Raw genomic sequence first — 26007 nt, 5'->3', positions numbered from 1 at the left:
ACAATATTGCTTTCCTGCTTCAGAGCTGCCAGATTTTTTATTATTTTTTTTCTACTAAAACTATTGACCTTATGGATGTATTTCAAGGACAGAGAACAATTGGAATAAAGTGTGTCTCAAGTGAAATGACTTCCTGTCCTGAGTAAAGGAGGTTGGGGGAGTGTTGTTTGTGAGCCAGTATGGGGAGAGCAGTAACTGTTGTGCAGAAATACAACTATTAATATCTGTCAGGATACAGCATCACTAACACCAGCTAGAGTTTAATTAAAATAAATAAATGCACTCCATTACATTGAACGTAAAGTACAGCGAGTTACTGTATAATACAAGACATAAGTATGGTCTTGGAGGACAAAGAGTCCATATATAATAATAGTAAAAATAGCAATAAGTAGCTATAAATCTTATAAGTATTATTAACTTCAGTAAGTCTTCATATTATTTCAATCCAGTTACATTTTCTGCTTTTTGCTTTTAAGTTTCAATGTGTGACTTTCTTTGCACCTTTTTGTGGAACTCATTTTATTACTTGTTTCAGTGGTGCCTGGGTTATTGCTCTGGTGCTGTTTGTACCACACAAACACTCAACACACAAAACCATTATTTTTTAATAGGAAAAACAACAATTATGACTCTAAAATAAATACATCAAGAAGCTGCTATAAGGATAGCTGCGCCATAATTAAAACTGAATTCTAAGGTGAGTGTTAGAAGCATGAACAAAAACTACTTCCTGCTCAAACAAATATTTTTGCAGCGAAGGTTGGCCTCATTTTGTCTCTGAAAGTAAAAATAAAATTGTCATGAAAAACCAACAATAAATCACTTATAAAAGTTCACTGTGGTGTAGCAAAACCATTATATATGACAACTCAAGTGGAAATAGACAGTTAAATTAGGTTTCTGATATGCATAAATAGTGCTCTATGACTAATGTTATTTTCTTCTTTTACTGCCCTATTCAATCAAACTTAGTCAAATGTTAATGGTATGAATATGAACTAAGCAGCTGCTAACTGGACTTACAGCATTATATATCCTCACATGTTGCTACAACTGTTTCTTTCATTGTTAACACCCTGACAACGTATTGAACATAACTTTAAAATCTGTTTCAAAGCTCTTTTCAAAATGGCAGCTCTAGTCCACTGGGTTTGAGAACTGTCCTCTAAATCACTGCAGGAAGAGTGATAAAAAAATATTTAAAAAAAACATAACAAGTGCTCTGGCTTTTCTGTTCCATACCACATCATAGAGCGTTATTGCTGTGTTACCGGTTTGACAATGTGGGCAATAATCCTTAAACTATCAGTGCACTAGAATGGCCCTTTTGAAAAGAGCTTTGAAACATACTTTAAAGTTCTAAGTCTAAAAAGTTGTCAGGATGTTAACAATAAAATGAAAAATTACAGGTAAATTATTCAAACATTTATAGCAAAACGTGAAGATGTATAACGCTATATTTTCGTAACCCCGCTACTTTTTAATTGGTTTCTTGTTCATAGTTTTATAACTACATGAGAACTGGGCCCAATAAGACTTCAAAAGAAAGAAATAAACAAAGCAAAGCACCAAAATATTCGATTTTATCCAAAAGCGAATACATGGTCAAGCCCATGACAAAGCAAAAAAAAATATCTTGAGACATGGGAGCATCTTGACAGTGCACTTTTACTAATGTGTAAGGAAATCCTGCCATTCTTTGCGTTCTGGGACCCTCTCAGGTTTGTTTAAACAGAAAACAGGCATTTTTGGGTACTTTTCCTGTCCGTTGAGAGTTTTGACCATTGAGTGTCGAAAGCGCTTTGGTTCTTTGCACAGGAAAAGAAGCAGGCTAGGAGGATGTTAAAAAGCAGCGGGAAGCAGAGTTGGTGTACTCAATATTAAGATCCACCCAAAGAAGAGCCAGCTCAGCAGCAACACGTATCTCATCAACCTGTGGCACTTACCTCAACCATGGGCAGAAACAGCTTTCAAACTTCTTTCTTTTTATTATTTATGATGTGGCATTGCAGTGATTCATTAGCATTCTCCTCCAGACAAGGGGTAAGTTCTAATTATTTTTGCACATTTTAAGAAAACTAATTATCTTAAAGCAGAAGAAAAAATAGTTTAATCAAAGGCAGTTCCTCCTTTATCCTGCTTATGTTGGAGCAAATATGTACCAGTATTGTACAAGCGCTGCCTTGCTTGCTATCAGCATAGCATGGAAATGTACAACAGCAGTGTTTTCAGAGTATGTGAAACATATTGATCAAATTTTCTAAATACATTTCTGCGTGGAGAAAATGTATGTTAATCATGTCAAACTAGGTAGAACTGGTGAATTGTTTCACATAACATAAGCATTGTTTTCCCCTTGCAAAAACTTTACAGGTGAAAACAGATTGAAAATTAGGTTAATTATCTTTTAAATATATGAAATTACAAATCTATTGCATGTGGTAAACCTCACCCTGTAAATGCCTGCCATTGTCGATTCGTATTACATGAAATCCTTGAAGAAGGAAATACGTTCATAATAAACCAATATGCAGATACTTCATTTTTTGTAAACCTGTGATTGATGAAAACAAATTGGATTCTGAGGTGACCAGATAAAGGAATACAGTACTTGTACGCTTCAAAGGGCAAAAGCGTATGGTGCTGGTAATACTGTTTATGTAATGGTTGGTGTCTTCCATTAACAGAACAGATGTGACAAGAAAACTCTTATCAATGCCAAAACTGCATGCCAATCATGTACCGTCTCTCAAGAAGTAGACTGTCTTGCTGGTTACCTCAAGCAGACACAAGGAATTGGGAACCGAGACTGCAGGTAAGGATACTAACACCAGTTTGGGTGGGGAATGGAGCAACAGGCCCCTATTGTAAAAGAAACATTTCCTCTCCTGCTTAATTTTATAGTTTTGTTCTGGCACACATTAAGATTTTAGTAATATCTTATTAGGAGTAGCACAAAGCAGGGATAGCTCAAAGTACTGTAAACAGCAGTGTTGTAAAATCCCTCCATTGCTAAATTGGCATTCGTCAAGCCTGGGTTCATGGAAGATCTTCAGTCTATATGCACAAACAGAATTGTCCTGTAATTGTGTGTGCAAGCTTGCGTCATACATAGGAGTCAATTTTAAATCACTCTTCCTGCAGTGATTTAGAGGACAGATCTCACACCCCAGTGCACTAAAATGGCCATTTTGAAAACAGCTTTGAAACAGATTTTTAAAATTATAAGTGTAACAGTATTTAATACTCACACCATTCAAATCAATTCAAAAAGCTGATCCCTCAGGTTGTATGTGTTATTACAGAAAGATAATACACCAAAGAAGCTCAGTTGCACTGTTAAAGGTGTTAGTTTCCATAAAATAGTAGTTTTATAAGGATTTCAGTGATGCTGGTATTAAGATAGGTCACTGTTAGGATCAGTGGGATACACCCATACTGTTTTATTGTGAGAATTGTTTTGATGTTTCCTTCTGTAAAAGTGTGTGATTTAGGTAAGATTTTCTGGATTTATTTGAAAATATGTAAACACAAGATTGTGATCTCAAGTGCAATGTGACATTCTGGTTGACTCAGTAAAGCCTCTGATTTGATAATGAATAGCAAAAGGATTGGGACTGCAATTCCTCATTACAATGTGGTTTTGTGAGATTCTGCCTTTGCAAAACACAATTCTCCAAAGAGAAAGCCATTCTTGTGACTATAAATTACAGTACTTTAACCGATAAATGTTTGTAGTGTTCTGCTTATAAGTATGTGTGCATTTATGTATGTATATATAGTGACCAAGATGGCCTTATTTTGGTTTCATGCCCCTATAAAAACATGACCCAGAATCTGAACATGATTTTTCAGCTCTTTATTTGCACACTTATTTTTAAACAACTAAATAATCCAAAACAAATAACTAAATAAACACCTAACTCTTCCATGCACTTACAACACATTTATCCAGGTTCCCTGACTAACATGCAGGACAGCTAAGCTGTTTACCTGGCATAAAATACAAAAACACAAAGTACCTTATTTTTCTTTATTCGACTGTCTCTCCTTCAGCCGGACTGCACAGAAGGGTTCTTCTGTTAGCCTGTGTTCAGAATTAACTAACACTGAGGTTTATGGCCCAGAGAAACAGTTATAGGCAACTGGCTCTAATTTAATAATAATGAGGCCAAATGCCAAAACAATACAACAATTACCAATTACTAATTAAACAATTAACTCAAACTAAACAATTTAGGCTGGCAGGGAGGCTTTTAACCCAGTCCCTGCCACAAAATACATATATTTACGCTTGCTATGCTCCTGTCCTGCCACAATATATAATGATAATTGATAATACCAAAGATCTTTGATATACACAAGATAGTCAACTCCGCCTTTAATTCCGTCCCTGTCGAACTGGTGCATCATGGGAATCCAAAGAGTCCCAGTAGCGATTTTCTATATAATGTAAAATCTGTCTCATTTGCTATTCCAAGCCTTCTCTTTTTAAAACGATTGTATTTTTAAACATGATTCACAATCATTGTATTCACCTGGCCTGACAAGAGCTTTTTATTGCCGAAGTTCTGTCAGAAATTGCCACTGTCATGCATATTCAGGAGCAGTCAAGATTGGGGCGTGGTTTTGTTCGGCTTGGAAACGGGTAGATTAGGCCTATTATTAGGCTTCCAGACCCATAGGACTGGGAAGCTGCTGCTGCTTCTTCTTCTTCTTCTTCTTCTTCTTCTTCTTCTTCTTCTTCTTCTTCTTCTTCTTCTTCTTCCCACCAAAAGTTGCCTGAAAACTCACGAAATTCAGAAGGATGGTAGATGCTTATGGGAAGTTGTTAAATGTTAATTGAACATATGTCGTATCACATGGTTTGGCCACCATGTTGGATTGAAAAAAAACATTTTGCCAAAATGTAAAAATGTGTTTTTCAAAAACGACTTATTGCAGTGTACTTGTTGAGGGATAGTCCAAGATTAACTGGTGTTCGTAAGAAGCAGATAGGTTGTGTGGACAGATGTCATAATCACAAACTACAAAGGTATTCTTCTCCCAAACCTCTAGTCCAATTGAACCAAAAATCTGCACAAATGATCCTAGTATGGTTGTCTTTAAGATTTGGTCAAAGGAAGTTGCTACAATAAAAAACATGATGGCCACGTTGGATGACATCATCAACATACAAAACTGGCTTACAAAAACCTTTGTCTCTGAAACCGCTAGTCCAATTGAACCAAAAAACTGCACACATAGTCCTAGTGTGGTTGTCTTTAAACACTGTTCAAGGGAAGTTGCTACAATATAAAACATGGCGGCCATGTTGGATGACATCATAAACATACAAAACTGGCTAAGAACTCCTTATAGATTGCAGATAGGACCATGGTTACTATGGAACACATAAAGTATGCTCTATAAAAAAAAGTCTTTGCCTGTGACCTTTGACCTCTCCTAAAGGTCAAATGTAAAACTGGCTTATAACTCCTGAGACAGTGCACATAGGGTCATGGTTACTATGTAATAATGGCATTCTGCATTATTTGCTAAAGTGTTTGGTACTGGTACTGTTACTGGTACTGGAAGCTGTAAAGTTGCTGGCAACTCTAGTAATTATTATTATTGCAATCACTACTACAAATAGTACTAATTAATTGTGGCAACACAGTAAAAAAAAAAAAAAAAAAAAAAAAATCTATCCCTTTTCACTTTTCCACAGGATGATCTTTTGTAAGCTTTTCAAGTCCTGAATTCAGCTTTGTATTTATATACAGTAGATGCTTCTAGATACATATATATTAGATATATATATATATATATATATATATATATATATATATATATATATATATATATATAGATAGATAGATAGATAGATAGATAGATAGATAGATAGATAGATAAAGATTGGCGTAACAGACATGGGAACCACCATGGTTAAAAATTTAAATAAATAAACCTTTAAAAAAAAAAAGTTAAACCAAATGGTAACCTTTTTATATCTCAAATAAAGTACAGAATAAAACCTGAAAATCTGAACCCCCAAATGTTGAGCAAGCAGCTAAACTGTAATTGTTTTAATAATGTGTTTCAATGCATTATCACAATTTCATTTTTGTTCTAGTGTATTTATCACAGCCTATTCGTGTGTTTCTAGGTATATATACAAAATACAGAACTTCAGCCTTTCCCTCAGTGGGTGCAGTCATGTGTGTGCTAAGGAGTTCCTGGATCCACATTGCTGTCCAGGACACTGGGGGTCAGACTGCATGGGTAAGTGTCCCAGGTGGTTTTACAGGGGGAAGAACCAAACAAGCAAGCAATCAGTCACAAAATCAATCACAAAACACTTTACAAGATAGTGAGAAACAATACATATTACATTAGAAAGTGAAAACAATGCAATACATTAAATACAATGCAATACAAGGCCTAATAACAACACATTAAATACAAGCCTAGGATGTGAGTTCTAAACATTGTGGATGCATGTGTCATACAGAGTCATAACATATAGTGAAAAATCTAAAATAGCAAGTTAGACAACAGCTAATAACTGACATCAGGCTTAAAGATCATGGAAAGCAAAAGAGAACAAGTGGGTCTTGAGAGTTGATTTGAAGCGAGCGACAGTGGGAGCTTCACACACTAAAGCTGGGAGAGAGTTCCAGAGAGTCGGAGCCATGAAGCTAAAAGAGCTCTCTCCAAGTGTGGCACACTTTTGCTTGCGTATCACAAGCAAGCCAGAGTCAAAGGACCTCAGCTTGCTGGCAGGGACATAGCGGGTCAGCAGGTTGGAGAGATACTCTGGACCTGTGTGATGAAGGGCATTGCAGGTAAGCAGGAGAATTTTGAAAGTAATCCTGAACTTAACAGGTAGCCAGTGCAGTTGGGCAAGATGGGGGGTGATGTGATAGCATTTTTTACATCTGGTAAGGATCCTAGCAGCGGCATTCTGAACATGCTGCAATTGGTTTATGGCGCATGACAGAAGATCACCATAGAGAGAGTTGCAGTAGTCAAGTCAAGAAGAGACAAATGCATGACAGAGTATCTCTGCATCTGGGAGGAAAAGATAGAGGCAGACCTTTGAGATGTTATGGAGGTGATAGAAGGAAGATTTGACCACGAGGAGATTTGGGCATCAAGGGAGAGGTTACTATCCAGAAGTAGACCAAGGCTTCGTACAGTGGGGAAGGCAGCAGCAGACAGTTTCCGAGGATCAGGGCCGTAATATTGAGATTCTTAAGTTAACTTTTCGATCCAACTAGAAGTAGTTCACATTTGTTAGTGTTGAGCTGAAGAAAATTGGCAGACATCCAGGCCTCGATGTCTTGGATGCAAGCTGAGAGCCGGACCTTGGCAAAGGGACATCCAGGGTCGAGCTTTAGGTAGAGCTGGGTGTCATCTGCGTAGGAATGAAACGTGAGGCTATGTTGGCAGATGAGGTGACCCAAGGGAAGCATGCAGATGAGAGAAGAGGCCCAAGAACAGACCCTTGAAGGACACCACAGGTGACCGGGTTTGTGTCACCACTGCTTCCATCATAGAAGACAGACAGCATGGGACCAGATAGGTAAGAGGACAGCCAGGAGAGACAGGTTCCAGAGATCCCAGCATACTTCTGAAGGTGGTCAACAAGAATGTTATGATCTATGTTATCAAAAGCAGCAGTTTTAGGTCAAGGAGGAGAAGGACAGAGGGAACAGCAGCCTTAGCATTAAGCAGAAGATCATTTACAATCCGGAGCAGAGCAGTTTCGGTACTGTGATGCGGAAGGAAGCCAGACTGCAGAGATTCAAGCAGGCATCTCTATGCAACAGTATTATCTTTGATTTAAGTTGCAATGAGTGAACTATGAATGTGTTTTATTGGATGAAGTGCAGTATGTGGAACCTGCAAGTACTCTACAATCAAAGTGCAATAAATTTGTATAAAGTGATTAGACTGCAGTTAGAATATACAGTATAATATTGTGATTGCAAATTTGATGAGCTACAGCAAATAAAAGGTTTTGCAGATCACAGATTGAAAAGATTTCACCGTGTCACAGTTTTAAAAAGACAACCACTGGAACAATAGCTGTGTCCCACAACTGGGGTATAACTGAGTTAAGAAACATTTTGTAAAAAGTGAATGGTCTGCTGAGATTTTCAGTGTTAGCTTTCACAAAAGACCTATATTGTTCGTTGTGTTGTTTTAATAATGAACACTTGTGACAATTTTTTTTAAAGGATGTGTGTCCTACAAATCATAGTCTGAGCACACTTCCTCAGCAGCAGAAAAATATAGCAGCACTTCACTTCCAGGAATGTGCTGACAGATTTGATGCATAGGGGTAACATCCATTGCTTCCTTAAAAGATAAACTTGTAGCACACCAATTATGAAGAGGTGATCTCTGTGAAAATAAATAGGTAATTGCACAGGTTATGTTTATTCTTTAAAATGTCTACAGTGATTAATGGAGTCGAATGTTAAATGTGAAGGTTTAGAAGGACTGGGAACTGAAGCTTGATTGGGTCAGTAAACTACATACTGTATAAATAATTCTCCATAGTGTACATACTCTACTGACACCATGTTGTGCAAAGGATCCTGTATTGATAGACTTGTTTTAATGTATGATGAGATGTACAGTAAATCTATTTCTGAATAGCCATTAAAGATAATATGCAAAAGACAAAAACAATATTTCCATTATTTCAAAGTGGCATGCTATTTGCTCTTGCAGTTAAGTTAGACCCCATTATTACTAGAGATGGCAGCACAATCAAATTGGAATGCATGTTGCAAGGGGGCCTTGATAGGATAGCACAATGGTACTGCAATGCAGAATATTTAAATGCTGCCATAATGGTACCATTCTACCAAAGGTCTATACCATTGACATGTGCACAAAAGTTTAAAGAAACTTCCACTGTCACTGTCCATCCTGTGACTGCTCACTGAGTATACACAAGAGTTAACTTTCCATTCCTGTTTATCATTGATCAAGCACACAGAAAACAGCGTTCTGTATCCTGATGTAAACTTGTGAAATAAATTTGGCACATTTGTCGAGCTCAAAGAACGCTAATATGCAGTTCTGGTTTTGTGTGCTTGCTCAGATCCAATTTCCTAATGGAATTCAGTGTTTAATCTACAGGAAGTTGTTTGATGACCACCCAACAGCATTGGAAGACAGGAAGTTGGTAATTGGACACACTCTAGTTTGTGAATGTGTTGCACTGCTGATAAGAGGGGGTCCTGAGAAGAAAAAAGCAACAAGAAAGAAAAGTGAAGAGTGACCCCTTAGACCTGAGACCGCTTGTGTCAGCGGTTCACCAAGTTTTTATACTTCCCTTCGGTTAAGGGTTTTTGAGTGAATAGGAAAATGGGAACGTGATTTATTATATATGGGATTTTGGTGTCACCAGATAGAAAATAAATAACAATTATATAAAAAAAAACTGTAGTAAAATTTTCTTTATGCTTGACATCATGTTTCTATTTTACCTAAGTGAAAAAAGACTATGTTCTTTGGATCGGTAGGATGCAGTCGAATTCGACCTGTAATATTTGTAGATGTAATATCATAAGAAAGCAGATCTTTTGTATATTTGCATTCAGAGTGCCCGGGTGGAGCTGCGACTCCCTGCAGTAACCGGGGGAATTGTTCTGAAGGTGTGGCAGGCAATGGTACATGCTCTTGTTCGGTGAGCCCTATTTAATTCATTAGTAACTATGAGGTGTTCAACACCACTCAATATCATGTATTTTTGTTCTTTTTTTTTTGTAAGTTATTACAGTTCATGAAATGTAGCTGTTGGTCACATGAAACTATCAGAATTAGTCAGGGCCTCTAAACTTGTATCGATCTTCGATCCTTTTTCAACTCTGCAGGCAGGGTTTGGAGGTACTGCCTGTGAAAGGTGTGCTGAAGAGAACATCTATGGGTCTGACTGCAATTCAGGTGAGGTACTAACACCAACTTAATATGAAAAAATACTTTTTTGTATACCCTGTAAGAAGTAGTTAGCTTAGCTATATTCAAGCAACACTTATATATGACTTATACTGTAAAAGAGATATTTTTTTCATACCCTTTTGTTGAAAGTTCAAGTCATAGTATACCATAGCAATATAGTATGTCCTGTGGAGTACACTGTTGATAAATCAAATATATATATATATTTGTGTGATTTTTTTTCTCCAGTCTGTGAGTGTTTGCATGGACTGTGCAACAGCGGTATCACTGGTGATGGGAAATGCACCTGTTTTTCGGGGTACAGGGGACCAAAATGTGATCAACGTAAGCATTGTCAATGACATTTATTTTTTTTATTTTTTTTTACAGTTCTCATAAAATTAATGTATTATTAATATGTAATTTTATATTGACATGCATTTATTGTTTTTCATTAGAGCAGCCAATTCTTCAGTACATTTTTATTTTTAAAGTATAATGCTGTATGTCTCAACTCACTGGTTGTATCACCGGTATTTGCACACAAATCAATACTATGCCCTGAGCTATTGGGGGGTGGGGTATTATCTTTATAGATCCCCTTTACAGTACTCAAGAAACATTTTAAACTTATATTTGTGAGGAGAGATAGCCCTCAACATATGAAAGGTTACTCTCCTAATTAATAATCAGCAGCCTACAATTACAATCTAGTTGTTTGTCGTGGTGTGCATGTCATTCTCATCCTGCTGGATCCTCCATCTCTGTCCTCTGTCTTGCCAAATGACTGGTCAATTGCCCAATTACCAAAGAAAGGTTTTCATGTATCATGCACAATCTAGTCTATGATTCATTCTCACTGTGGAGGTGTCCTTAACTATAAAAAAGATGAGTGCACTACAACTCAATATGTTTTCATTTCTGTCTACAAGATAGTAGTTACTGTAAATAGTTTTTTTTTTCACTTAATGTAAATGCAGCTCCCTTGACCTCCTCAAACTGTTGTTGCCTAGCAGCATTGCAGTGAGTTGTCAATATCAAGAGTTTCTGAGACTTCATTCCTAAGTTTTACTTATTTTAGGTGTTTCAGTGACATACCATAATAGAGATGAAGCGAAATACTCTGATAATCTAGAACAAAACTTGCCATCATTTTCAGAATATATCCCAGTGTATAATTTGCATAACAGGCTTTAGTTACTGTACATCTCTTGTATAACATGCTCCTCCAACTCTTGTATGCTTCCCAACCTCAAATAACATAATGTACCATATAGAACAGTACTAACACCTGAATATAGTGTGTAACCTGATAGAACATACAGAAACTCATAAACGGGACCAGGTTATATTCACAAAATCACCATACTAGAGCAACATTAGGCTGCCTAAAAGCCATCAATATAGTAAGAACTTTAAGACTGCAGTAATATTATGATAATTAATGTTTTATTCAGAATCTGATTTACAAGAAGAAATAAAACACACAGCTGCAAAGGACCCAACAACAATGCTGAAGTGTTTTGTTTTTTAGCCATTCCTGAGTGTGCAGACCTGGAGTGCCCTGACAAGGCCCGGTGTATTGAAGATGCAGTAAGCGGGAAGCTGGTGTGTAAATGCTTGCCTGATCATGAGGGAGATGGAAAAAACTGTAAACGTGAGTATTCTAGTCTAGAAGTGTGATTTTGTCTAAGGCATAGCTAATCATCATTTGACCATAGAAAGTAATTTTAGTAACAGTAGTACATAAAATAAACATGTTATATTTGTTACAACACCGTCTTGTTTAAGTTTAATACGAAAGTAAAATCACACCTAGTTCTAAGATATTTCCTGCTCTGTTCTCAAACATTTTATGGCTTTTTTAGTGGAAAATATATTTACTTTTTTTTAATCTTTTGTCTTTTTCAGCCATTAATCCGTGCCTGAAACAGGTCTGTCACCGAAATGCCAACTGTGCCCATCTTGGTCCAAATCAACACCAGTGTACATGCTATGAAGGTTACCAAGGTGATGGGCAGGTCTGCATGCCAGTGGATCCATGCCAAATTAGTTTTGGAAACTGTCCTCCAGACTCCTCAGTTTGCATATATGACGGCCCCGGAAAGGTTTGTTTCTTACCACTGCTATAAACTCAAAAACATATTTTATGTTGCCTATGAATCTATTAGATATACTGTATTTTAAGAATGGTATGCAAGTATTGTGGATCTTTCTTGAACGGGCACTTTGTTGTGTCTCATGGGTTTATTTACAAAGAGCTGTTTTGGTCTTTCAACGCATGGTAATGATGTGGTAATTTTCACCCTAGGTATCCATTCACATTTAGGTTTCCTCAGATGTGAAAATATAGAAAGATAACCAGGTTACAAATTGCCTTCAGCAATTAGAATATAATATAAAAAGTTTGAATAATTACATGTTGGCAATACATTGTGATGAAGATCTAAAATGAAACATTCCATTGCCATGCTGACTCCACAGTTTTCTGTTTAATTGCATCTTTTTTAATTAACTTGTCTCAAGTGACTAATTTGCATGTTGGCTCTCCATAACTCACTAGTCGTAGTAGAGTTCAAATGTTGATGTGCATATGCATTTTTCCTCCAGTCTCACTGTCAATGCAAAGAGGGTTTTGAGAATCTGGTACCAGGAATTGGATGCAGTCTTACTGACGTTTGCAAGACAAACAACCCCTGCAGTAAAAATGCAAACTGCTCAACTATTGACCCAGGAACGACTGAGTAAGTCATCCTTAGTGAATGGGAGATTTAGCTGGATTGTGCAAGGGTTGCATGTTCCCAGTTCGGTTTGGCACAGTGTGACGGGGTACACCTTGCTCCTGTGTGTTTGTGTTATTTCATATTTGTTTATTATTATTATGGTTTATGTATTATATATGACGGCGAAAAGCACTTATTGTTGTTTAAATGTAGGGTGCGGAAAAGCCGTCCGCCATTAAGAGTTATATTATAGTTTTGTGTGATTAAGCACCTCTCGTGTAAATGCGTGACTGTCGGCTAGTAATTATTGAATTAGCTGACAGTCACGCATACTTAGTAAACTCATGCAGACTATGGCCGAGGGGTTAATATAATAATTAATAGCCAGTTAACCCCTCAGCTATAGTATAAAAGACCCTCAGCTTTGGAGTGTGTAAGGCGGAACGGGTTGTGAAAACTATTACTGTCTACTGTCTACTGTCATTGCTAGTTTTTACTAGCATACTACTTGCTACTATTTGTGTTCTGTGTTTGTTTATTTTGGCGCACGTGTCGTTTATTTTGTTTATTTAAGTCTTTTTTTAATTATAATTTTGTTAAGTAAAAGCTGAGTGCCATTGCGTCTACATATATCTGTAATATAGCTTTAAATTCTGCAAACAACTCTCCGTTCCTACTATAGTAATTTTATTCTCGTTTTAAATGTTTCTTAAAATCTCGCAAGCTGAGTGGGGTGGGTTTAAAGTATTCAGATCGAATCAGTGATAAATAGGAAGGAGGTTTATTTTTTTTTAATGGAAAGGGGGTGAAGTCAACGTGAATTGAGAGACCATTTCCAATGTTTTTCCAGTGTTTATTGGCTATACACCGATTCCATTTTTTTAAAATCAGTTTTTATCAGTTAAAACCAAAATTCAGAAGCCCTATGTAAATGCATATGCATCCCATAAAATGTAAAGAAACAGGCAAATCATAATCACCTCAAAATTTGGAAGGGTGTTTTTTTTGGGTTCATACTATAGTCATTTTAGAACTTCTCATCCACCCATGTCCGAAGTGTTGCTTAAACAATATATTGTTAGATATTCTTCAGTTCTGTTGTTTTATCCACCTTTATAAAGAAATCCATTTTGCTCTTTTATTTACAGATGTACATGCAATAAGGGGTATGTGGGTAATGGTAAAACTTGCTATGGAAGCATCATTGAGAGACTAAGAGAGCTGAACACAGAACCAGAGGGGAAATGGACGGGGCAGCTGTCCAGTGCAATAACATTATTTGGTATGTTCAATACAGCTTTAGCTAAGGCTGCAGAAATTCACACTTAAGTATGAACTCAAAATGTGAATTATTAGTTAATCAAATTTCACATATTAAATCATAACCTTTCTAATGTGCCGGTATTTGAGATTTTAATGCAGTGTAATACCAACCTAAACTTTGCATTAATATGGATCTATATACTATTCAAAATTAATTCAGATCAAGCACTACCTCCACAAATATTTTGTATTCATTTCATATATATTATAAGTCTCCAGCAGGTGGTGTTGGTGTGTATACTGAGAGAATCCCATTTTCCCCAGATGTGCAGATGATGGTTATCATCAACATATGATGGTTTTGCAACTATACCCCTCTTCAATTAGTACCTGCACTATGAAGCTATACTCTTGTTATTGCCTTTGCTACCATCTTATGGTTAACTGTTCTATTTCTGTTTTTAATATTATGCGCCTTCCTGTTTTAGGTGTCCTACTAACCGGTTGCTACTCTTTTCAGATTCTTCCTTATCCTGGCCATTAAAATCACTTGGACCTTTCACCATATTCGTCCCTATAAACAAGGGATTCAAGGGAACTTCAGTAAGTTGCGGGGAGGGGTGTGGGAGTGTATATTAAACACGTCTGTATTGCGAATGTGGGTATGCTAAAATTGTCATGTATGCCTATACAGTGACAATCAATGATCAGAACCTGTCTGCTTTTTTTCTGCAGATGAAGTCTCTGATGGACAATCTGTTAAATGCTCAGTATCTCTCAAAGCTACATGTGATTGCCGGAGAGCTGAATATAGAGACGTTGAAGAAGAGTGATATCTACTACACCCTGACTGGGAAGTCTGGGGAAACAGTCTTCAGTACTGAAGTAAGAACATTAACAGTTTTTTCACCTGACCACCGCGTTGGTCTACAACTACTTGGCGATCCTATTCAGGGCCGTAACAAGAGCTGACAGTCTACCAAGGTCAAACTTAGGTTTCAAGCTATAGCTGGCAGTATTTACAATACAATTTTACGTTTCCATAGAGCCTGCGTGCTTAACAACAGAATAATATACTGTATATGAAATCTGATAAAAGCTATTGAATCCCCTAATATTCTGAGAAATAGAATTCTATAGATGAGGGGCATAGTAACTGAAAAGCCCTGGTACCATATAATATAACATACATACACTCCTGTATATGTTATTCTGAAAGCTGTTTCAAAATATAGAGCACAAAAACGACACTGCATAATATAAAACACAGGCCTTCCAGTTTTAAAATAGAGATACTGTAAGTACATTTCAGCATGCTAAGAACTCCTCAAAATACAGCAACTCAATGTACAGAAGTTATTAACCAAAAAAGGCAGTTAACATTTAATAAAACTTTTTTTAGTAACACTAATAATAATATATTTTATTTATATAGCAACTTAAATTTTGTGACTTACCTTGAGATGCACACAAGTAATAACAAAGGTTAAATCAAATACAGAAGACAACAACAAAGTCCAAAACTAACTACAAAATGAAACAGTACAATTTCTAAGTGTGAGAAAATACCTTCTGCTCTGGCTTCACCTTCTTCTTCTCTAAATCACAAAGCTGCCCTGCCACCTTACTATAAGAAAACACAGATACATATTAAGATGGATATAGACTTGCCTAAATCAGCACGTTTCCAAAGTACCTTTAGTTTTAGCTACACTAGAATTTTAGTTTTCACATATCGTCCGAAAGACTGAGCATGAACAGGAAAGCAAGTGTCTGAGTCAGGATTTGAACGGGGAAACGCCAAGGGTGCAGGCCCTTTTCTTTAGCCGCTGGGTCACGCAGCCTCATCCTTTATCGTTAAAAAAATAAATAAATGCAATATGGCACTGTAACTGGTCATTCTGAACACATTCCAAGACTAGTTGTGAGTCTAATTTGGTTTTGAAAGTGCAGCCCACTCGCCATAATATAGAAGTAAGTATTTTTATTTAAATGGTTTAAAATAAGTCATCTGATAAGATAAATAAACACATAACATAAATCAACAACACTGAAATCAATCTATATGGCCCGGCGGTACGGCATAACAGGTATATGAAAAATACAATGACCTTTACTTTTTAAACATCGCCCTCCTGACTCGGACTCTTATAGTTACTTAATCAATACAGTAAAATAACCGCCACTTCATTACTGCTCGCCGTCGAAATATGAGCATTCTCATTGGATGCTTGCGTGCTCAGCTCATCCAATCACCAAGTGAAATCAATGCTTTTTTTCAACGCTGCTTTGACTGCTTGGTATTTACTATTCAACCTCAAGATCTATCTTACACAGCAAACCAACGGAGAAACTTAAGTAGTCTTTATGTACTTTACCAGAATTTTTACATGAACATCAGCGTTTATGATACAAAAAAAATGAGGACACGACCTCTGTGTCCTAATAGCTAGTTATGGCTTGATCCTATTGATCACTAATCCTAGTCTAGACACCTTAATTAGTCTTCAGGACTAGGCTGTATTTATATTGTGCATTGTATTGAGACAACCAACAGAGCTACCCCCTCTACATTCCCTGCAGTGGCCCCATGGATAGCAGCCCTTTCTCAAGACCCCATTCTGAGGAAGGAAGCAAAGGAAACATGCTGTACTCTGCTGTGGTCCCAGATTCCTTCCTGTGTGCAATAGTTTTAAAAAATAAAAGGAAAAAGAAAACAGATTAATACTTTTGGTTTGTTAAAAATGGCAATATACATAGTCTTAACAAACTTAGCCGATCATGGCTCATGATTTCCACTTCTATCAAAAAATAACATGTACACCACGTCTCAGTGGTGTGTGTGTATATATATATATATATATATATATATATATATATATATATATATATATATATATAATTTATTCATTTATTCAAGCTGTTATACCAGTATAAACTGTGGCTTGAGGTTAAAGTGCTGTGATGCAAATTGTATCAAATTAGTATCTGGATTTTAGGTTCAGACTGAATCTTTATAAGTTTTTTAGGTTTTAGGATTCAGACTCTGGCTTCCTGCACATCTACTTTTTTTCCAGATTACGTTACTGTGCAGAATTCTGAGGGCTCGAGTATCACAGTGTTTTGAGCATTAAACAAAAAAAAGATTAAGCCCTTGTTAAGTTTTCATGGTTGACATTTCTGTGAAAGATCAAGTAATTAAGTTGCCTGGATAATCTTGTGACCTGGCCTTTGGTTTTTCTTTTAAGGACCAGCAGGTAAAAATCAGGATACACGGGAGCAAGAAGAAAGGGAATATTTTGCAAGGGGATATTGTCGCATCCAACGGGCTGATTCACATTGTCAGCAAGCTCATGGACAATGTGGAACCCACTGTGGAGAGTGAAAAGGAGGTAAGCCAGCGAGCTACATTATTTATTTCCAATTTACCGTGTTTCCTTTTAGAAATCAAACAGGTACAAATGTTGCTTATGGTCTTGAGATTTAAAAAATACATAAATTTATGTAAAGGTGGCATAAAGTTGCATATAGCAACACATTTATTTAATCTGTTTCTTTTCTAGGAGAATCTAATGACAATACTTGCAGACAATGGGAAATTCAACAGGTTCCGATCATTATTACAGGTAACCTTCTTAAAAGTGACATTACAATAATTAACAGTAATACAAAAACTGTAGAATTGTAGATTGTTATATAGACATCTCTTGTTTAAACAGACATGTGTTATTCAGTATAAAGTATATGGGAACACATCTAATTCCAAGAGTGAAATAAAGTGTTTATTATATTTGTAAAAAGAAAAAAAAAAACCAAGCATTATAGAAACTACCTTAGGACTATTGTGTTTTATTTAGACTCTTCCGTTTCTTGTAGAAAATCAATGTTGCTCACCTTCTGGAGCAGACTGGACCTTACACTGTATTTGCACCAACTAATGGAGCTTTGGAGACCATGGAGGAGAGAACTCTAGAGTACCTGCTATCATCAGAGGTATCAAGTGACATCTCTACTCTGTCTAAACAGTATGCAGTGTGGCTCAGCCTCGCTATAGTTATAAGTTATAACGCAGCTGCACTCTCGGATCCAGTTTCTTTCCTGTAATGTAAAATTCACGTTATTCTGAACTTGATTAAAGCTACTAGCTGTCCTGTCCCTTAATCTATTAAACAACAGCACACACTTTGAAAAGTGCCAGCATGTTGCTTAGCTGCTGTGTAAACATCATATCTGAGACCAGAACAAAAGTATTTCATCACTGACATGAATATGAAATGTATCTTAAGGGAATGTCACAGCATACTGTACTGTACTAGAATTCCCAAAACCTTTGACTCCTGAGAGTATTAAGGTTAGGCTGTGTATGTCCTTAGATACCTTTTTTTTATTTAAAATTGTATTAGTAGTGAGTTGGGTTTTTTTGTATTATTATTATTATTATTATTATTATTATTATTATTATTATTATTATTATTATTATTATTATTATTATTATTATTATTATACATGTTCACTAATTTAACATGGTAAGATTTGTAGTTTTCTGTGTAATTTGTAATATGAATGGGTTTCTTTTTTGTCCTAGGGTTCTAATAAACTTCTGGAACTGTTAAGAAATCACATTGTCCCATCTGTTGAGGTACATTTTATTAGTATTATATTTTTTCAATTAAATCCCTTCAACAAAATCGAATATATGTATTTGTTGCATTCAATAAACACTTTAAAAGAAATTGAAGAAAATTAGGCAATTATTTTGACATGGCCTATAGATAATGTGACCATATGGCGTCGTGTTCACCAGGACAGTTTGGGATAGCTCAGGCTTTTCAACTCACAACCCAATGCATTCTGGTAAGCGTAGTCCTGCTTCTCTTAAAGGAAAGAATGGTACCTGAAACAGGTAAAACATACCAGAATGCCGTGGATTGAAAAGCCTGAACTGTCCCAAACTGTCCTGGTGAACACAGAGCCATATGGTCACCTTACCTATAGAAATCATGTACTCCAAGCTGCACCTATATCCTCATACACACACTGGAACAAGTATTCCCAATCCACTTTATTTCTTTTCTTAGTACAAGGGTGATCGTTATGCTCATTCACCAACTTATGTATGAATTCACTTTGTGAACAAGTGTATACTGGGGAGTACTGAGATCTTGTTTCAGGTGTAGGGTTAAAGTTATTGTGCTAAGCCACGAGTAGCAAAATAGAGATTACCTCATTTTTTTTGCTTTGTTGATTCATTAGAAGTGATTGACAATGACCACCCTTGTTAAAATGTAGGTCTAAATGTATTATTACATTTCTTTAAAATACTAAAGCTGTGCACGTCTCTGTAAACTGTATCTTAGCTCATCACCATTATGCCAATGTGACTTGTTATCATTAATCTGATAATAAAATAAACTGTTACTACAGAATAGGAGGCCTTTTAATTGGACCAAGCCTGGATCTTTTAACTTGTGCTTTTCCTTTGTTTGTTTCTTCTCACATTTATAATCTTTTTCATTCCCGCTTTCAGTTGGAAGTTGTCAGCATTGTATCGTCTCCTAGATTGACCACAATGGCCAACCAAGTTTTAACATTCAACATCACTAATAATGTAAGTAGATAATGACGTTTATTAAGGGCTAATGAGATGTTGTACTGTACCTAAGTTGATATGTGCTTTCTGACTTTCTATTAATATGTAACATGTATCATTTACAATAGCTGTATGGGTACCCTAATATATGTGTCTCGTGCACAGTGATGGTACCCCAGGTATAAATACCTGTACAGCTCCTAGTGTCACCATGATAGTTGCAAATCCCCTCTTTCTGTTTTCTAAACAGGGACAAATGTTAGTGAATGGAGAGGTGGTCCTTGAGGCTGACATTCAAGCTAGAAATGGACGTCTTTACTCCTTGGATGGAGTTTTGATTCCTCCCTCCATCATCCCGGTTTTACCACACAGGTGTGATGTAACTGAGTCTCAGGTTAAAATGGTAAGTTCAGAATACAAGTGATTCATTCTGCATCTCTAATAGAAGTGGTCAAACTTGCTCCGAATAAGTTACAAATCAGTTTTGTGTTTCATGTTATCCACCATGATGGTTGGAATTTGTGATTTGCCATCTCATTTATAAATGATAACTTTTATTAACAATGCTTAGTACATTGTAGTAACATTTAGCAAAACCACATCAAAGAATAGCCAAGAATGGTAAAAACGTGGTAAAGCAAAGGGATGGAATGAGTAACATAGTATAATAGTAGATTGTGAAATTGTGATGCAGATTTACCATAACTTGTATCATCCTCTCGTTGTGAGCAGGAGTTTCATACAGATTTGGATTAGATTGCACATAAATAGCATGCTTGGTCTGAACAAGTTTAAATCTGTCACTTGTCTTATATTTTATTAGTATTTGGTCAGGACAATCTTGCATTAAATAACCACCTTTATTATAATATCAGATTTTACAGATTTCCAAAAACACTGAACCCAAACAATGGTTGAAGAAAAGTAAAAATAGTTGGAGCACAGCCTTCTTTCGGAGCCTCCCGGAGCTGCCTGCTAAAATAAAAATCAATAAAATAATAAATCTATGCGACGTGTTCATCCCAGTAAACAAAAAATATTCAGCAGAGGAACATCATACACCCCCCACACCCCCCTTCCCACTCCAAACAAGGCTGGGAGTGAGGTGGTGATGACTGGGGAGCTGGTGACAATTCGAAAGCAGTGCAGGTCTGAGTTTGCAAAGTAGGAATATATACCTATAGGATGATGGGAACATGCCAGTAATTGACTTGTAGATTGACCAATGAAATGTACTAGGCACTTGTATTAACGATACTATAGATTTCCTGCCTGAAAACTTCACAAACTTTATATTCTTAATAGTTGCTGGGCTTGAGTGATATCCAGAATACAATTTGACCTTAGTGTTTCTCATGCCCCTGTCTGTAGTTGCCTGAATGTGCTGGGATTTTATTTTACAGGGTACCTGTGTCAGTTGTTCAAGGGTCACTCGAACTTCCTGTACTTCTGGGGTGGCTACAGTAAGTGCCTTGTTCTGTTTTGCTTGCATAATTTTTCAATAATTACTCGTAAACTGAGACATACCAGCAGCGTAAACATTATTGGTTCAATACTAGGGAGGCAAAACAATAAATGATAATGTTTTTTTGAAGCTGCAGTCTCCTAATTGGGATCTTCTGTGTTACAGGACACATTCAAGAGAGGCTGTGTTTTCACTCCAAATGTATTAGGATTGAACACCCCAGCCTTGGGGTGTGCTCAGTACTGCAATGAAACCACAACAGTAAGGACATCGACAGAAGAGTCCCTTTCCAGACCAGTTGTACAGTGGACACAGTATTTTGAAGTCTGAATATCTATAATCTTATTGAATTTTTTTATATCAGGTGCCTCTTTGCTGCAAAGGTTTCTATGGGCCTGACTGTAGCCCTTGCCCTGGAGGCTTTACAAACCCCTGCTCCGGGCATGGCCAGGTAATTCAATGGGCACACACTGCTATGATAATCTCTTCTTCTGTATCCCTTCTGCTGCTATCTCTTTGTGCAATACATTTTGTAAAGGCCTGGTGCTAATAATAGTGGAAGTTACAACTTAGACCCAGCTAATCTGCTTGATCGCAAACTTTGCCCCCAAATACTTTCAAATGTGTTTTATTGTATTGTACTATCTTCATTCAACTGTAATGGCGTACACATGAAAAAACTATTTGTATATGTTTCCGGCAGTGCATGGATGGAATCAGTGGGAATGGGACTTGTATATGTGAAGAAAACTTCAGGGGATCCCGATGTCAATTGTGTTCAAGCCATGAGAAATACGGACCTAACTGTGATAAAAGTAAGCCTGGCATTTTAATAGCATCTTTTACAACTCAATTTTAAATACTTACTCTATTGAGATAACATCTTATTTCCAGCAGGTCCTGCTTATTCCAGCTGGTTCTAAATACAGTAAGGTGAAATGGGTTAATCCCCAAGTGGCCAAAGCCAACTGAGTAAAGATAAATATTTAATCACAGACTACCCCTTGGGTATTAAAGTATCCTTTTCCATCTTAAAGTTAAATGATATATTTTTAATTGAAGGCTGATTTATGACAATTTTAAAAAGGCATTGTAAAAAGATGTCCATTGTTGAAGGTACATCTCACTAGTCATCATGCCTGTTTTCTGTGCTGCAGAATGTCCTTGTATTCATGGAGAATGTGACAATCGCCCGGAGAGCAGCGGTGCTTGTAAAGAAGGCACGTGCCAGTCTGACTATACTGGTAAATTTTGTGAGAGGCACACAAGTCCATGTGGTCCTAGAGTCCAGTTTTGTCATGCGCATGCCAACTGTGACTACAGCAGTGGAACAGTCAGGTAGGACTTCAAACTTTAAGCTTATTGGTACATGATGCCAGCTTGATGGTACTTCATTATTTAGTACATGATTCCAGCTTTGGGAAGTTTTTGTTTGCTTTATAGGTAGAGTTATTCCATCTGTGCCTGAAGATCCAAGTTCTAGTCAAGTTTCAGAAATTGCCTGTTGATCAAATATCTTCTAACATCTTACCGTGTATTTCTACAATCTCCTCATTGCCTTTCACTTTGTTGGAAATTCACAAAGCTATTTACAGTACTCAACAGCACCATGTTTTCTCAATGGAAAGAACACCCACTAAAGTTATTATTAAACCTGAAATAAACAGCTTAGAATCGAGTGTTTATTTCTAGTTTAGTAATATTAACAGCTGTTTATCTTTTCAGAGAAAAAAATATGCAACTCTAGTTTAGAAAATTAGAATTGTGTGTACTTTACTCTAGCACTGCATAATAACAGCTTGCTAATTTATTCTCAGCTGTGTCTGCAAACAAGGCTATCAGGGAGATGGAACGACCTGCGAAGAGATAGATCCCTGCTCCAACCCTGAACGAGGGGGCTGCAGTGTCAATGTATGTATTCTTTTAAAAAAAATAAAGTAGTTTAGTTTTTTCACTAGCATGTGTCTGAATTATGCATACTGGTCAGTAGGGATTTTAACCCTCTTGCTGGATGTTTTCAGGCAAAGTGCATTAAAACCGGTCCCGGGACCCACATCTGCCAGTGCCTTGTGGGGTGGAGGGCTGACGGAGATGAGTGTCAGGCGATCAATAACTGCATGGAGCCAGACAGGGGCGGCTGCCATGAGAACGCCAACTGTATCTATATTGGACCTGGACAGGTAACTGAGCAAGAATATCACCCCACTTTTGCTATTTTACCTGTCTCCCGACATTTAACACCTTGCACAGAATTTTAAAAAGGTATCGCAAAAAGATTTTAGATAAGCAAAAGCTATGAATGTTTTGTAAAGTACAAAAATATTATTATTATTATTATTATTTTAATCAACAGAGTGACTGTGAGTGTAAGACTGGTTACCGTGGAAATGGGATAGAATGTGAACCAGTAAATCCATGTGTTGAAGAAAATGGGGGATGTCATTACATGGTGAGTTTCCTTTAAGTTACAATGTTATTTCAACTTCTACACTCCACTTCAGTTGTCTAGTGCAAATGTTTTCCTCTGTTGCATCATTATTTAATAAGTTAGTAAAATATTCATTTTCTTCAGAGGTTACAGCCAGTGTTTTTCTCGTGTCCTAAAATTATATTTACTGTATTTGCTTAGACATACTGCATATGAAACATACTATAGTGTGCAAAAATATTGCAACGGTGCAGCTGAAATGCAGTGCCAGCACTGTTTCTTTACAAAGCACATTACTGTCTTCATACACCACTTCATACGCCACAAATCATATACAAAAATGCATATATAAATACAGCGTACTAAAGAAATTTCTGTGATAAAATAGTTTTAAATATTAAAACATTACGGTACCCAACAAAGATACAGTTTGATCACTTCAGGTGTAAAACATGAATTGCAACCTTGTCTTTCAGTTAGATTTATGACAATTGTGATATCTGAACAATCATTGGCTGTGTTATTTTACCAGGCAACCTGTAAATATCTGTCACCTGGAACTTGGAACTGTGTCTGCCAGGAGGGCTTTGTTGGAGATGGGAAGATTTGCTACGGAAATGTGGCCACAGTAACTACAGAATTATAAGATCTAAATGAACTTTTGTTACTTCTACATCATAATGTACATTATGTGTGTGTGTGTGTGTGTGTGTGTGTGTTTCTGTGTGTGGGAGGGACTTGTTTACCACACATACTGAACTCAGAGATCTCACTCTGTAAAGGCTGACTACTACTATAGCTTTTATCTATAGCTGATAAATAATACTGCTAACAGCACACTTGAGGTGCTCATATTGATAGATAAACACTACCTGACAAATGTGATTCAAGCTAGATCTAAATACAAGGTTCACTCTCTAGGTGTAAATAATAGAGAATGTATCAAACTTTAAAATCCATTTATTTAAATATTTGTATTTCCTACAGGAGCTGTCTACTGTACCAGATGCGGTTGAGTTTAGCAAGTGGGTCAATGTAAGTACTGTAATCCCTGTCTACCAGGCTACCTGTTTTCTTGTTTTGGATAGGACTCCAAACCAAGTGACCCATCTGGGCATAACATCCTACTACATTTTACCAAGGTAAAAGCACAGCAGAGTGTATTATTAAGCATGGTATAGGACAGATAGCACAGTAAAGTGCAGATACTGTAGGCATGGTAAAGTTTTAATCAAAAAGTGCCTGGTAAAAGAAGGGTAAAACTGGTAAATGTTTATAAGGGAACTTTTGAATAATCTCTTTGTTTTCTGCATTACGGAGGCTGCCAAGATCTATGAAAAACTCTCAGAAGATACAAACCGCACAGTCTTTGTGCCCTCTGAGAGTGCCATTGAGAAAATGAACAAGGAAGATAAAGACTTTTGGACCTCAAATGAAAACCTGCCTAGTTTAATCAAGTAAGTGATACTGTATTCATTGCAAGACTTAGTGATACTATATTCTTTGTAAGACTTCCTGTGGTGTCATTTTTCATGATGTATCAATTGTATTTGAATGTGCTCTTCTCCTAGGTATCACATGGTGCTGGGTATTTACAAACTGGGGGATCTACAAAACCTGTCTTCATCCTCAATGCTGCTCACTTCACTGCATAGGAACTCTCTACATGTCTCAAAGAGAAATGAGGCAAGTCCTTTGAGACAGTGTGATGGCAATGTACTGTATAATACCTGAACAGATCTGAATAGACGTATCAGGGATATCACATAAAGGGCAACTTGAATGATCTAAACAGTGGCAGAGCTTAACACTGCCACTCTTTTTACCTCTTTCCCCAGGGATGATTAATTGACAAACATCAAGTTTGTTAATTTTAGGACCAGCCATATTACTATTGAATGAAAAATGTGTCAGCTCTTTAAAGATATGAATGAACAATTTAAACAATTTATTCTATGTTTATATATAAAGATGGACAAGCAAGCAACATTATTACATTTATTCACCCAAACTTGGAAACCTTTGACATTAAAAATGGTATTGTTTAACCCACACATTTTTTACTTTTTATAACATGTTCCATTTTTTTCAACAGAGTACTATAATTGAAGATGCTGCTATAATTGCTTCTAATATCGCAGCGACCAATGGTGTGATCCACATTATTGATAAGGTAAGGAACACCTTTTTTTGTTTCGAGCCAAGTCATTTAATGTATTTAAAGATAAACCAGTAAGTCAAGTAGTGCTGGTGTACTAATATGAACTGTATATAGTTATTTTATATCACTTAGGCAGAGGTAGCCCCTCCCTATGAGAGCTTTGTGTGAACATCGTCACATATTTTACTATTTTCCTTCCTTTTTAATGCTCTTATTTTAGGTGTTGACCCCAAATAGAGGACAGAGTGAAGCTTTACCTGATCTACTGACGCAGCTAGACCAGATGCCAGAGTGCTCCATTTTCAGAGGCTATATCATAGTGAGTTCAGTGCACTGTTTGCATGGATTATTTATTTCTCTTTGTAAGACTCACTATTTGCCTCTTGATTTACTTTGCATTGTGATGTATATTGGTGCACTTGAAAGGTGCTGATT

General features: G+C 36.7%; 1 protein-coding gene across 2 annotated transcripts in view; it reads left to right on the top strand.

The window, feature by feature from the left end:
- Positions 1-1840: 1840 nt before the first annotated feature.
- The window catches only part of LOC121318481 (stabilin-2-like), a 52522-nt gene continuing 28355 nt past the window's right edge, over positions 1841-26007 (top strand). Inside the window, exons 1-32 of one of the 2 annotated variants that reach the window (XR_005950614.1) lie at positions 1841-2046; positions 2691-2818; positions 6152-6267; positions 9606-9691; positions 9879-9948; positions 10192-10287; positions 11477-11599; positions 11854-12050; positions 12553-12686; positions 13814-13947; positions 14449-14531; positions 14664-14813; positions 17177-17320; positions 17492-17554; positions 17805-17921; positions 18514-18567; positions 19456-19536; positions 19769-19921; positions 20922-20981; positions 21149-21244; positions 21348-21434; positions 21687-21798; positions 22141-22321; positions 22801-22894; positions 23005-23163; positions 23337-23432; positions 23944-24039; positions 24399-24446; positions 24732-24868; positions 24983-25097; positions 25507-25584; positions 25793-25891. Coding sequence is in view for 1 of the 2 variants with exons in the window: in XM_041255202.1 (XP_041111136.1) it covers positions 1957-2046; positions 2691-2818; positions 6152-6267; positions 9606-9691; positions 9879-9948; positions 10192-10287; positions 11477-11599; positions 11854-12050; positions 12553-12686; positions 13814-13947; positions 14449-14531; positions 14664-14813; positions 17177-17320; positions 17492-17554; positions 17805-17921; positions 18514-18567; positions 19456-19536; positions 19769-19921; positions 20922-20981; positions 21149-21244; positions 21348-21434; positions 21687-21798; positions 22141-22321; positions 22801-22894; positions 23005-23163; positions 23337-23432; positions 23944-24039; positions 24399-24446; positions 24732-24868; positions 24983-25097; positions 25507-25584; positions 25793-25891 (3477 nt within the window). In the remaining variant the exon portion in view is untranslated. The remainder of the gene's footprint in view (positions 2047-2690; positions 2819-6151; positions 6268-9605; positions 9692-9878; positions 9949-10191; positions 10288-11476; positions 11600-11853; positions 12051-12552; positions 12687-13813; positions 13948-14448; positions 14532-14663; positions 14814-17176; positions 17321-17491; positions 17555-17804; positions 17922-18513; positions 18568-19455; positions 19537-19768; positions 19922-20921; positions 20982-21148; positions 21245-21347; positions 21435-21686; positions 21799-22140; positions 22322-22800; positions 22895-23004; positions 23164-23336; positions 23433-23943; positions 24040-24398; positions 24447-24731; positions 24869-24982; positions 25098-25506; positions 25585-25792; positions 25892-26007) is intronic. The other variant, XM_041255202.1, reaches the window with a different exon arrangement.

The sequence above is a fragment of the Polyodon spathula genome, chromosome 7, assembly GCF_017654505.1.
Source record: "Polyodon spathula isolate WHYD16114869_AA chromosome 7, ASM1765450v1, whole genome shotgun sequence".
Taxonomy (NCBI): domain Eukaryota; kingdom Metazoa; phylum Chordata; class Actinopteri; order Acipenseriformes; family Polyodontidae; genus Polyodon; species Polyodon spathula.
Note: the sequence above shows the minus strand (reverse complement) of the source record. Positions and strands in the feature narration are given on the sequence as shown.